Genomic DNA, 13036 nt, shown 5'->3' with positions numbered 1-13036 from the left:
CTCGGAGCAGTCGTCTCCACCCCGCACTTAGCCATGAAGTTCCCAGCACCATCCGGTGATATCCTAACCATCCACTGCGACCAACGTTTGGCACGCGAGTGCTATATGGCAAGCTTAAGACCCCAGCTCCCAATCCAACAGACAAACCACATCGAGCGCCCATCTAACTCACGCATAGCCTTATCCGGCGAAGACCTTGATCCCAGAATAGGCCGAGATGCCCGCCTCGAACCCGTCGAGGACACAACCCCCCTAGAACTCCCAAACGGCCATTCCATCAAATTGGGCACTGGTTTAAGTCTTGATGAGCGTGTCCCAATTACACCCATCCTTATAAACAACGCGGATCTCTTCGCTTGGTCAGCCGCCGACCTCCCAGGGGTAGACCCTAGTGTCGCCTCCCACAAGCTCTCGGTATATAAAGAAGCCCGCTATGTATCTCAGAAAAAACGCAAGCTTGGTGAAGAACGCAGGCAAGCAGCCAAAACAGAAGCTGAGAAGTTGCTGAGCGCAGGATTCATAGAAGAAGCGCACTACACCACCTGGCTCTCTAATGTTGTCTTGGTGAAGAAGGCCAACGGTAAATGGCGAATGTGCGTGGACTACACAGATCTAAACAAGGCATGCCCTCGCGACGCCTACCCCCTACCCAACATTGACCGCCTTGTAGACGGCGCAGTAGGAAATAAAGTACTTAGCTTTCTGGACGCATACTCAGGATACAACCAGATACCCATGGCCACAGCAGATATGCACAAGACCGCCTTCATCACAGACGACGCCAATTACTTCTATAGAGTCATGCCCTTTGGCCTCAAGAACGCTGGGGCAACCTACCAGCGTCTAATGGACAAAGTCTTCAGCCACCTCACAGGACACTGTGTCGAGGTCTACGTCGATGACATGGTTGTCAAATCCCCAAGCCATCATCAACACGCCATAGACCTGGAGGCGGTTTTCTCCGCATTACGCCGTTACAACCTCCGCCTAAACCCTGAAAAATGCGTATTCGGGGTGGACCGGGGTAAATTCCTCGGTTTCATGTTAACTCAACGCGGCATAGAGGTTAACCCCGAAAAGTGCAAGGTCATCATCGAGATGCGCAGCCCTACCACCATCAAGGAAGTGCAACGACTAATCGGCCGCCTCACAGCTATATCCCGCTTCCTACCTAAACTAGCAGAGCAAACTCAGCCCATCATCCAGCTCCTAAAGAAATCCGCCCGGTTCACGTGGACAGAAGATTGTGAACAAATTTTCCTTAAGCTCAAAGCATCCCTAACCTCACCCCCCATCCTCCGCAAACCTGACACTAGCCAACCCCTGCTAGTATACATCACGGCCACCGATCACACCGTCAGTGCTGCCCTCGTCCAAGAAGCAGAAGGCACCCAACACCCTGTTTACTTTGTAAGCAGAACGCTCCAAGACCCTGAAACCAGATACCAAATGGTAGAAAAACTAGCCCTATCCCTGGTTCACGCCGCACGCCGCTTGCGTCCATATTTCCAAAACCACACCATAACCGTCAAAACCGATTACCCAATTCAGAAAATATTGCAAAAGCCGGATTTGGCCGGGCGCATGTCGTCATGGGCCGTGGAGCTTTCCGAATTCAACATCCGTTACGAACCACACGGCCCCATCAAAGCCCAATGCCTTTTGGACTTCGTCAACGACCTACAACAGACACCCATCGAGGACCAGTGGACGCTTCATGTAGATGGCTCCTCGAATCCAAGGGGTGCAGGTGCTGGCATCGTACTAGAAGGCCCCAACGATATCCTCATTGAGAAATCCCTTCACTTCGCTTTCAAAACGTCGAATAATCAAGCCGAGTACGAAGCTATACTGGCTGGTCTCTCCCTAGCCCGTGAAGTAGGCGTCAAGAAGTTGATATGTAAAACCGACTCCAAACTTACAGTAGGTCATTTGAACGACGAATTCCAGATCAAAGACCCCATCCTCCAACAATACTACCACTTGGTCCGCGCAATCATCCAATCCGCCTTCGAATCAGTCCGCATCGAACACATACCCAGAACCGATAACATTAGAGCCGATATCCTTTCCAAATTAGCAAGCACCAAGCTCAAAAACCGCAACCGATCCTTGCTACAACAAACACTATCTACACCCTCTGTCACACACACTTGCCAAACGTTAACCCATACCCCATCTGACAATATCATCCCTACCCAAAACCCAAACTGGACCACCCCCTACATTCAATACCTCAAAACTGGCAACCCCCCGCCCGACGCGGACAAGTCCTGGATGGCCAAGGCCGCCAGGTATACCATGATAGGCGACGATCTCTACAAACGCGGATACGGCCAGCCCTTGCTCAAATGTGTCACGCCAGAACAAGCCCATTACATCATCAAAGAGCTACACGAAGGAATCTGCGGGTATCATTCCGGCGCCCGCACCATGGCCACGAGGGTCCTCAGAGCCGGATACTTCTGGCCTACTATAGAAGCGGACTGCCAAGATTACGTCAAAAAGTGCAAGCAATGCCAGAAGCATGGCACCCTTATACACCAAAAGCAAGAACAACTACATCACATATTATCCCCCTGGCCATTCGCTAAGTGGGGAATGGACATCCTAGGCCCATTTACGCCTGGCAAAGGACAGGTTAAGTTCCTAATTGTAGTCGTCGACTACTTCACCAAGTGGATTGAAGCCAAACCATTAACCACTATCACGGCCCAGCAAGTCCAGCAGTTCGTGTGGAAGGACATCATATGCAGATATGGTATACCACATACCATCATAACAGATAACGGCCGGCAATTCATTGACAAAGACCTAGCAAAATTCTATACCGGCTTGGGCATCAAACATATCACCAGTTCAGTAGAACACCCGCAGACTAATGGGCAGGCAGAGGCAGCAAACAAGGTCATCCTCGTGGAACTACGTAAAAGATTGGATACCGCGAAGGGCCGGTGGCCGGAAGAGTTAATTGAAGTACTTTGGGCCTATAGATGCACCCCGCAATCGTCAACCAACGAATCCCCCTTCAGCCTAGTCTACGGCGCAGACGCCATGATACCGGTAGAAATTGGCGAACCATCTCTGCGCCGAGAACTATACGACCCAGCTATCAACCATCAAAACCTGGCTTTGCATCTCGACCTCCTTCCCGAACTCAGAGAAAAAGCTCAAATACGCAACCTCGCCGCTAAACAACGAGCCGCCAGGAAATATAACGCAAACCTGCAACCGCGTTCGTTTGTCATAGGAGATTTAGTATGGAGAATGACCAGCAGTGCTAGAAAGAAGGATGGCAAGTTCTCCGCCAATTGGGACGGTCCATACCGCATACGAGAAGACACAGGTGGTGGGGCTTATCGCTTAGAGCAACTATCTGGGGAAGAAATCCCCAACACATGGAACGTCTCCCACCTCAAGTTTTATTTCAGTTGAACATGTATCATAAGCGAATCCATACTTGTAACCACGGGTGTACTCTTTTTCCTCACTTGGTCTTTTTTCCCTAAGGAGGGTTTTGGCCAAGGAGGTTTTAACGAGGCACCCCAATTCGAATAAATAAAATTAATGGTTCCTTACCTTACGACTCTATACTACTCTACTTGTGTTTAATTCGTTTAAGTTCCCCACCCTTACCACAAGTAAGCGGCCTGGGTCGAACACCCTCTACTTGTGTTTAATTCGTTTAAGTTCCCCACCCTTACCACGAGTAAGCGGCCTGGGTCGAACACCCTCTACTTGTGTTTAATTCGTTTAAGTTCCCCACCCTTACCACAAGTAAGCGGCCTGGGTCGAACACCCTCTACTTGTGTTTAATTCGTTTAAGTTCCCCACCTTTACCACAAGTAAGCGGCCTGGGTCGAACACCCTCTACTTGTGTTTAATTCGTTTAAGTTCCCCACCCTTACCACAAGTAAGCGGCCTGGGTCGAACACCCTCTACTTGTGTTTAATTCGTTTAAGTTCCCCACCCTTACCACAAGTAAGCGGCCTGGGTCGAACATCCTCTACTTGTGTTTAATTCGTTTAAGTTCCCCACCCTTACCACAAGTAAGCGGCCTGGGTCGAACACCCTCTACTTGTGTTTAATTCGTTTAAGTTCCCCACCCTTACCACAAGTAAGCGGCCTGGGTCGAACACCCTCTACTTGTGTTTAATTCGTTTAAGTTCCCCACCCTTACCACAAGTAAGCGGCCTGGGTCGAACACCCTCTACTTGTGTTTAATTCGATTAAGTTCCCCACCCTTACCACAAGTAAGTGGCCTGGGTCGAACACCCTCTACTTGTGTTTAATTCGTTTAAGTTCAACAACGTTCCCCTACTTAAATACACATGCAACACGACATATCTCATATTCCTATCACTACCAACAACCACAAAACATATATATCCACAACATGCATCATATTAAAAACAAACGAAAATATTGTACGGGTTATTACAAACTTAGAATTCAATGCCAAACAATATGGAAACTATATCCTAAGCTGCCTGATTATCATCACCCTTCACGGTCACATCCGCATCCTTCTCCGCCTCGAGTGCCTCACTCCTAACCCCTTCCTCACCCTCTTCATCATCACCCACCAGCTTCCCATCAACCACATCCTTGTCTACATCAAACCTTGAATCCAGTGCATCCACATCCTTGTAGAAGAAGGCCGCCTGCCGCAACCCCTTCTCAAAGCCGTTTATGTGCTCCTGGATAACACTGTTCTTTAGGTCATCCAACTCACCCACAGCACCATCGTACTTATCCTTTAAATCTTCATAATCCTCCTCCAACTCCCCGATCCGCTTATTCAACTTCTCTTCGGAGTCTAGACACCGAACTTTCCACGACGCCAACCTTTTTCTCTCCGCCTCCCACCCTTCCTTCTCCTTCTCCAACGCTGCCTTCTCCTCTGACAACTTGTCCACTTTATCCTGCAGCCCCCCCGCCTCCTTCACTTCCCTTCTGTACAAGGACCCAACACGTCTACTCAACACCAACGCCTTACTCCCAAACTCCACCATGGTTCTCACAATATGATCAACCTCCATATTGTCGATAGAGTTCACAACTGTGTCCGGCAAATTGATTGAAATATCCTTCCTAATACATATCTCTGGTAACTCGATCAGCCCAGCCTCCGGCGGCTTCTCGCCGCTGACCGACCCCGCTCCATCGCCTGACCCAAGAATAGCTGCCCTTGCTCTCTTCACATCCTTACCCTTCCCGGGTCGAGCCGGGAGCTCAGCCCTCCTCTTCGTGCCGCCATGCACGTGTACTTCTACCACAGACTCCTGCAAATTAGGAACATCAGTCTTCCCAGCCTCTTTGGCCTTGGCGGCCATCTCCTTCCTCAGCGCTTGGAAGAGTGCCAAGTTCTTCTTCCCGGATTGTGCCATATGCCCTGCAATAACATATCACATTTCGGATCAAAACAACTTAGCTTCAATAATACAGATTAAGTAACAAACAGATACCTTCAATATCTATAATCGGATGCACCGAATTATAAACCCTAACTAAGCCCTTAGTGGGCAACTTATCCACAAATCTTAATAACATTCCAACCACCTCCCTGTCTCCCGACGACAACTCCTCCATCCCCATATCCTTGTACCGCGAAGGGCTGTTGGTCCAACTAAAAGGGAATTTCGTACTCCCATCCGCATTCAAAAAATACTTCTCGCCCCCCTCCTTCACCACAACCTTGAAGTATCCATCCTTAAAATGCTTGAAAGATTGGGAGAAGGCGTCCAATCTGCTAATACTCGGACGGCTGATCAACGATAGCCATGTAGTCGGTCTCCGGGGTCTGGTATCATAAAAATATAGGAGCGCGTATGGGGAAGGCTCTAAGTACAGCGACTTGCATAAGATGCGAAAAGCCTGTAAGTACGCCCAACTGTTAGGGTGCAACTGAGTAGGCGCCACATTCAGAGCCCGTAGCACACCCATAGTAAAGTCATCTAGTGGTAGCCGTATGTGAAGTTGAGAAAAGTGACACATATACATGTAGAAAAACTTCTCAGCAGCCCCTTCTTGCCCGTGACATACCCGGTCCACGGCGCTCACTCTTTCTAATGAGACGATATCTCCACTAACCCCTTTAGAGATAACGGGCGTACAATTCAGCCAGGAATTCAGCAGACGAGACCACCTGAACAGAGATGACTGCTCACGAACATCAGAGGCCACCCACGCATAACCACCCCTAGCCGGCCAATTGCTTTCCTCCAGTTCTTCAGGGGGATCTTCTCGGATCTCCCTCACTACCTCCATTGGCACCCCGCTTGTGCCAGGTCCAGCATTCTCACCCTCTCCACGAAACCGATCACCTCTACTCCTATCTGACTCTGTACTTTGACTACTACTAGATGTAGATAACGATGAACTATCGCTACTAGACATACCTGTTTGATTTTTTACGGAAAGATGTCGGCGGAAATTGGGAACTAGTCGGACAAAAGGACGCGCACAAGATCTCTGTTTTCAAAACTCGCAAATGAACCAAGTAAACCATCAGCTGCATTCAAACCTATATTTATACTCCACGATCCCAAACGACTCAAGCTCTTCCCGCCAAAATGAACCCCCAGGCCAAGCGACACCATCATTGTGAAATATATGACACAAAAAACGGCGGCGCCAAAACCAAAACGATGTGACCACCTGACGCCCTTTCACCTACCTTCTGACACTTCCAAGCCTTAACACTGTTCACCACACTTAAAGGCTGGGGGACTGGTGTATCACACCTAGCCGGTTTTGCTAGTTTACCTGCACATGTCATCCTTGACCGACAACCCATATCGGACAAGGCTGGGGGACTGGTGTACTGTACCTAACCAAACTCAATCAAATAAATAGTACACATGTCAAAACTACATATTACCTAGTACTCGGATGCCATCAACATAAACCGTCTAGTCAAATAGTCGGTCTCGGCCGACTACCTGTCGACAAGGTTGGTCAACATCGATACCCCCATACTCCTCTAAGACCTGTTTTAGGGCCAGACCCACTCATGGCCCAAATGGGGGCCCAAGCTAGAGCCCAAGTCAAGGCCCAGCCCATGAAATGGTCAAACGTCATTAATGCTCTATAAATACGCGTGGACCCCATCATTTAAAGGTACGTAGTCATTAATTGCTGATTTGACTTCTAGAGAGCTTTGACTCACTTGAGCTTTGGAGATTCTTCTGCAGGTAACCCCTCCTGGGTTCAAGCCGACATGTAGCAAGTGGAAAGAGGCCAACTGAGGAGATAGCGGACTACATGGTAAGGTGACTCTTGTGTCTGACTTTATGTTTGTTCTCTGCAGGAACACATAATAACCCTATTTTGTGATGTAAGCATTGAGTCAAATCTTACTGAACATTAAACTCCAAACGATGGTGGTGACCAAATATTATTTGAATTTAACAAAGAAAATAGGTGACAATATACTTATATAATTGTTTTAGTAGTTAAATTTTTTATTGTCATATTTATATTTTTATTCAGAGGAACTTTCTATTAACGTGGGATGCAATGAGTAATTATGGAGGTGGAGCGAGCAATAATCCAAGAGATACTACAAGAAGCCCATTAAATAAATAATCAAATAAATAAGCCCATTCACAGGCAAAAGCAACAATAACATAAAATAAAAAAACATTAGTCAAATCAGGCCTCAATTAAATGAAGACATCTAGTAATCACTTACTTTAGGAACTCACATTACTTCAGTTCTAGACCTATAACCAAACCCTTTGCTATGGTGTTTGAAGGTTTAAAACAGTTATGGTCAGTTATTGTATTTACCATGCAGTAGACCTTTTTTTTTTTTTTTTAAATTGAAGTGAACAAAGTTATTATTTTTTACTGTACACGACATTTAAAGTTTATTTATTCTTTTATTACATAAAATCTGTTTATTTTCTCATTTTTTTAAAATAACAATAAACAAATTGACCATATAACCTTGAAAAAAGATTTATTAATCAAAGTAATTTGTCAAACATAACTGTAAATATTAACAACCGTATTTAATTATTTTTTGTTCCATATTTAATAAAAAAGGTTAATGCAACTTATTCTTTAAATAAAATATTAAAAAATTGTTATCTTTTTTATTTTGTTATGGATACATATTGTCTATGGCTTGGACCAACACAGTTGAGATTCTGAAAATGCATGAAATTATTATTGGGAAATTTATGTTATTTTAATTAATTAGTTAATTGTTAAGGATCTAAAATGAATAGAGAGAGACAAGGAGAGGTTTAGTTTAGGGAGGGGAAAAACATTGTCTTGTGCCTATGTGCAGAAGCTCAAGGCATTGAACTCACTCTCCTTGGGCAGCATCAATGGCGGCAGAATCATCTCGCAGAAACCCCAAACGTCCATTTGTGGAAGAAGATGACGAATTAAGCAAAAAACCACCGTAATTTCTTTTCCTTTATTCTCGCAAGCAAACCCTAATTCCGTTAATTATTATTGAGATGATTGCAGCAATAGGTAGACTTGATTATCGAGATTAGGTTACTATACCTTGAGTTCTGTGTTATTTTGATTTGGGGATTACTGTCATGTTGGTCACCCCCTGCCTAGTTCAAATATCGGGCATTTTTTGAAGAGAGTTTAAATTAAATTCATTGTGCTTGCATATGAATACCGTGTATTAAGTTTCCGTTTTCTGTTCATTCACCCCATTCGTGGTAATATGTTGTGTGTGTATATGAGTCCCCTTGTTGGGGCTTTAACTTTTGAGGCTGTATTGATTGGCTTGTGGAACTGAATTTTGAGATGTTTCATTGAATTTATACAGAGCAAAAAAGGTTAGGTTTCCAAAGGGCAAGAAAGTGAAGCCAGGAGATGAAGTTGTCGACAAAGGAAATGTCGAGGAGGGTGAAGTTGACTTAATGAATCCCCAAGTAGCTGCCAAAGCTGCCAAAGAGCGGGCAAATCAAAGAAATCAATTTACTGCTGAACTCTTTAGTGAGGACACTGGAGGTATCGGAATAGACTTATCAGTTGGTGAAGTGACATATGAGGTTTGTTTTGAAGTTTTCCTTAAGTTTTCAACCTGGACGAACTTTTTTATCTAAATTAAATCTTTACTCTTTCTATCAAGTGCTTTCTCATGGACACCAGCAGAGTAAATATTTTGCTTGTAAAGCTTATTTCATGTGGGCTTCTGTTCAAATGTATTATTGTAGTGTGATTTATTCCTAAATTGACATCATTTTTTGTAGTAAAGTTTATTGGTGTAATGAGGTGTTACTGGATACGTAAAAGATAGGCAGGCAGTGATGTGTGATGTCTTGTGGCAGGATAACGAGAATTTTGTTGACGATGGGATTCAAATCGAGCCTTTCAACCTAGATAAAGAAAGGGAAGAAGGTTATTTTGATGCAGCAGGAAATTTTGTTGAATATGTAAGAGAGAATGAGATTAAGGTGAGGGATTTATGTTGTTTTCTTTCTTTATTTGTGATTATTTCATTTGAATTCTGTTAATAAGTTCAGGATCCTTGCAGGATGCGTGGCTTGATAATATTGAAGTTGATCCAACATATTCTGCATTAAAATCTGTACCAACTAATGATGTGGATGAGGGCCCGGCCGACCTGTCTTCTAAAGATATTGGCATCATGAAGAGGCGGATTGCAAATGTTCTTGAACCTGGGGAAACGGTATGCGTATATTTTATCATTCTTAATTTTCTGATTTTTGATTCCTTTGTTCTACTGAAGTATCATTGTTAAATACAATATTTATTTTCCAATTCACTTCAGAGTAGTTGTAGATCATCCATTTGTTTAGGCATTCATTGGTTTTTTATATGGCCAGGGAGTTCTGAAATTTCTTTCTAAGGGAGTTCATATCCTCAAAAAGTATTATCCAGTTAAAAATATTTTACTCTCAAATCTGAACGTGTAAGGAATATGTTATTTTGACAGTGTGTTTTTCAACTTGGAACAAATAAATACAGAAAATAAGAGAACCGGAATCTGCTGCTGACTCCATAGTTGCCCAAATTTATTTTTAACTCGAGTTGATTCTGGCAACCCTAAACCGTTATCAGAGAAAGCCTGTTAATTGCCAATTTTCCAAAATAAAGGATTACTGGTGTTCATAAAGATAAAAAGTAAGAAAAATATTTTAGCTTATATTTGGCTTGTATCTAACTGCAATTATTAATTTATATCATGTTCAATTACGTGGTCTCTTTATATCTTTGAAACAGTAAATCTTTATACTTGGCTGGGCTGGAATTATATATCATATATCTACTTTTTTAAGTGATGTTTGAGGTTCATTAGTTGGGCAGTATTAACCGATATTCTTCGAATAGGTTTTGCAAGCCTTGAGAAGGTTAAAAGGTAGCAGTGACAGAAAGGCAAAAATGTCTGCTGAGACTAAGGTTGTATTTGACCAGCTAACTGAGGATGCTATGAAGCTGATGGAGAATGGTGAATACAGTTGAGTTAATCTCTCTGGGCTTTGTAGATATTATGCATTGTGTAAACATGTAATCATTTAGATAGCCTGATGAGACTCTATGTCATGCAACTTGTTTTAATACATTGTTTCTTTAGTTGCTACGTCTACATTATGCTTAACTTTGGTTCCTTGACCTTATTTCACAGATGTTTATCATGAAAAGCGAGAGGTTTTTGATCGTGAAGCGGGTTAGTGTTATACACTATGCTTTATTCTATTTATATTATGTTTTATTGTTTCATTAAGTTTACATTGTTAACAACATGATGTGATATGCTGTTTGATTTTCTAACTTATTTGATTTAATTACTTGGTTTTACTATTATAATACTTTCTAACTTATGTCGTTATTATGGTCATGATGCAAGATAGAACTTACTGTTCTATTATCAATATCACACATGGTGTTTGTCAATTCTTAGAGTTTGGAGAAACTATCTTTGGATTTTGGGGCAGGTTATTTAATCGTCAATTTTTCCTGGGCTATTCTTTCTTCTTTCTATGATGTTGTCGATATTTAGGTTTATGAGAAGGAGTGAAGTGTGCCTGTTTCCTGGTATTAACTGCTTAATTCTTATGCCTTCTACATTCTCTCTTTTTCAGAAGGATATGAGAAGTTAGTGCGGGCAAAGGAAGGCACGTCAAATCAACATTTGGCTAGTGGAGAAGCCTCTGGCAATGGTGAAGGTGATTATGATATGTTTGCTGACGAGGATGAACCTGATACCAGTAAGCCATCTACAGATGAAAATAATGCAGTTAGCCAGTCTTCATCGGATGCCATAAATTCTGGCATTGAGGGTAAATTGGCCTCTGAAGTTTTTGTTACTGATTTTTATCCGATAAGTATTTACTTAACATTGTTCTACTTTTCTTTCAGGTGGAGCATTGCAAAATGATTATGTGTTTGATGAATCTTCTGGGTATGGCTCTTCTCTTCCATGTACATTTTGGGAAATAGTCTGATAGATATATGACAGTATTCATCTTTGTTGTGATTTCAAAAACCAAAAAAAAAAAATTATGGTATTAAGAAGGTAGCAAAAGTTGAGGGTTTGTTTGTACCCATTTCTTCTTTCTTCCAATGAATTCCGTTACCAAAAAGTGCTGTTATAAGCTTGTTCTGACATCAATATTTGATGGTCCAGGTACTATTACAGCAGCAGTTTGGGCTATTATTATGATCCAAATACTGGGCTTTATTGCTCTGCAGCATCAGGACAATGGTACAGCATATTCCTTTATCATCTTATCGTGTGGTTTGTTAATTTTTATGCTGACATCTTTTAGCCTCTGTTTATCAATAAGTGTTGCCAAACATGGATGTGGTTTTGGGCGTGTCTTCTTTAGCTGTTTGTTTAAATTTATTCTTGATTTATGATATTTTTTGTTGAAACTATATCAAGAGATGTGATTAGTACATTTCTATAATTAGCACCTTGTTTGGTCGAGAGGAGGGAAATAATATTATATGTTTGGTGGGAGAGGCAAAAGAGAAGAAATAGTTTAAAAAATGAACTTATTTTACTATTTCTTATTTACTTCTACTCATCTCTCATCCCATCTCCTATTTATTGTGAGAGATGCAAATCATGTTTCTAGCTGACTGGGATTGTTCCTTTTTTATTTAAATTCAGGTACTCATTTAATGAGGAGACTGGCACCTATGAAGAAGTTGACGAGGCTGCATCCAACGTGAACTGAGGGACTTGTCTCAGGGAACAATAGGCTAGTTATAGCATAGCCACAATCATTGTCTGCGAGTGGCTCATGTACAGACCGAAACACTCTTGAACTTTTTGTACGTTATGAGGGACTGCTACCACTGCTCAGAGTTGTGCTTTTATCTCTTATAAGGTTGTTGTTTTATATTAACTAAACTTTTTGCTTAAAAATCACTTAGAATGATCCCTTGAAGTTAGAAGCAATACAAATTATACAATGTTTACCCATATCAATTTGTGAGACATGTTCACTTATGCCCTCAAATTGCAAATCACTTTGCTTGTGCAATTAGATAATTATTTTTTTTACATCATTTTCTTGAAGAGGGCGTCAAATTAGCCACTTGCCAATGCGATCTGTAAGTACTGGCCATTCTTTATTTGTGAAATATTAGTTTTACAACACCAGTGGTGTTCTGCAATGTTATGTTGCACTTTTTGTATTCTGTTGATTGTATTTATCCTTTTCTGCTGTCAATCTGTTTGAAACTAAATATTATGTTGCTTCAGTTTTATTCATTTAACAAAATATCATTCATGGTTCCGCTATTGTATTTTACAACTAAAATATAAACGTAATTCTCGATCTATCAATTATTACTAGCATGAACCAACCAATTAAGTCATCGTACCGAAACAATTTCACTAGAATGATCACAGAAAACATTCACTTAAGTTTACATTCATTTAAGTTTGTATACTGTTTAAATCTATATTTGAAAAAAAAAAATTCAGATTAATAATTGTGACTTTATTTTCAGAAAAGATCACGTAAAGTCATGTGACAAGATGAAAGTTCAAGAATACATCTTTAACTTAATTTAACTGATCTGA

At 42.0% G+C, this 13036-nt stretch overlaps 1 protein-coding gene across 1 annotated transcript; it reads left to right on the top strand.

Annotated features, from left to right (window-relative positions):
• The first annotated feature begins 8201 nt into the window (after positions 1 to 8201).
• Positions 8202 to 12436, top strand: LOC114189246 (CD2-binding protein-like protein). The gene is made up of 10 exons (XM_028077968.2): positions 8202 to 8416; positions 8801 to 9026; positions 9306 to 9431; positions 9512 to 9667; positions 10330 to 10456; positions 10625 to 10666; positions 11082 to 11279; positions 11359 to 11401; positions 11627 to 11704; positions 12116 to 12436. Exons 1-10 carry the CDS (start codon positions 8340 to 8342, stop codon positions 12180 to 12182), a joined length of 1140 nt encoding a protein of 379 aa, XP_027933769.2. The 5' UTR covers positions 8202 to 8339; the 3' UTR covers positions 12183 to 12436.
• Positions 12437 to 13036: the final 600 nt, after the last annotated feature.

Source organism: Vigna unguiculata, chromosome 6 (genome assembly GCF_037176805.1).
Source record: "Vigna unguiculata cultivar grain cowpea cultivar isolate G323 ecotype 2 chromosome 6, ASM3717680v1, whole genome shotgun sequence".
In the NCBI taxonomy this organism is placed as follows: domain Eukaryota; kingdom Viridiplantae; phylum Streptophyta; class Magnoliopsida; order Fabales; family Fabaceae; genus Vigna; species Vigna unguiculata.
This window is presented reverse-complemented; position numbering and strand designations above follow the sequence as displayed.

Coding starts and splice junctions, on each gene's coding strand:
- LOC114189246 (XM_028077968.2), top strand. CDS start 8,340: ATGGCGGCAGAATCATCTCGCAGAAACCCCAAACGTCCATTTGTGGAA. Junction 10,667..11,081: donor GGTTTTTGATCGTGAAGCGG/GTTAGTGTTATA, acceptor TCTCTTTTTCAG/AAGGATATGAGAAGTTAGTG. Junction 11,705..12,115: donor TCTGCAGCATCAGGACAATG/GTACAGCATATT, acceptor ATTTAAATTCAG/GTACTCATTTAATGAGGAGA.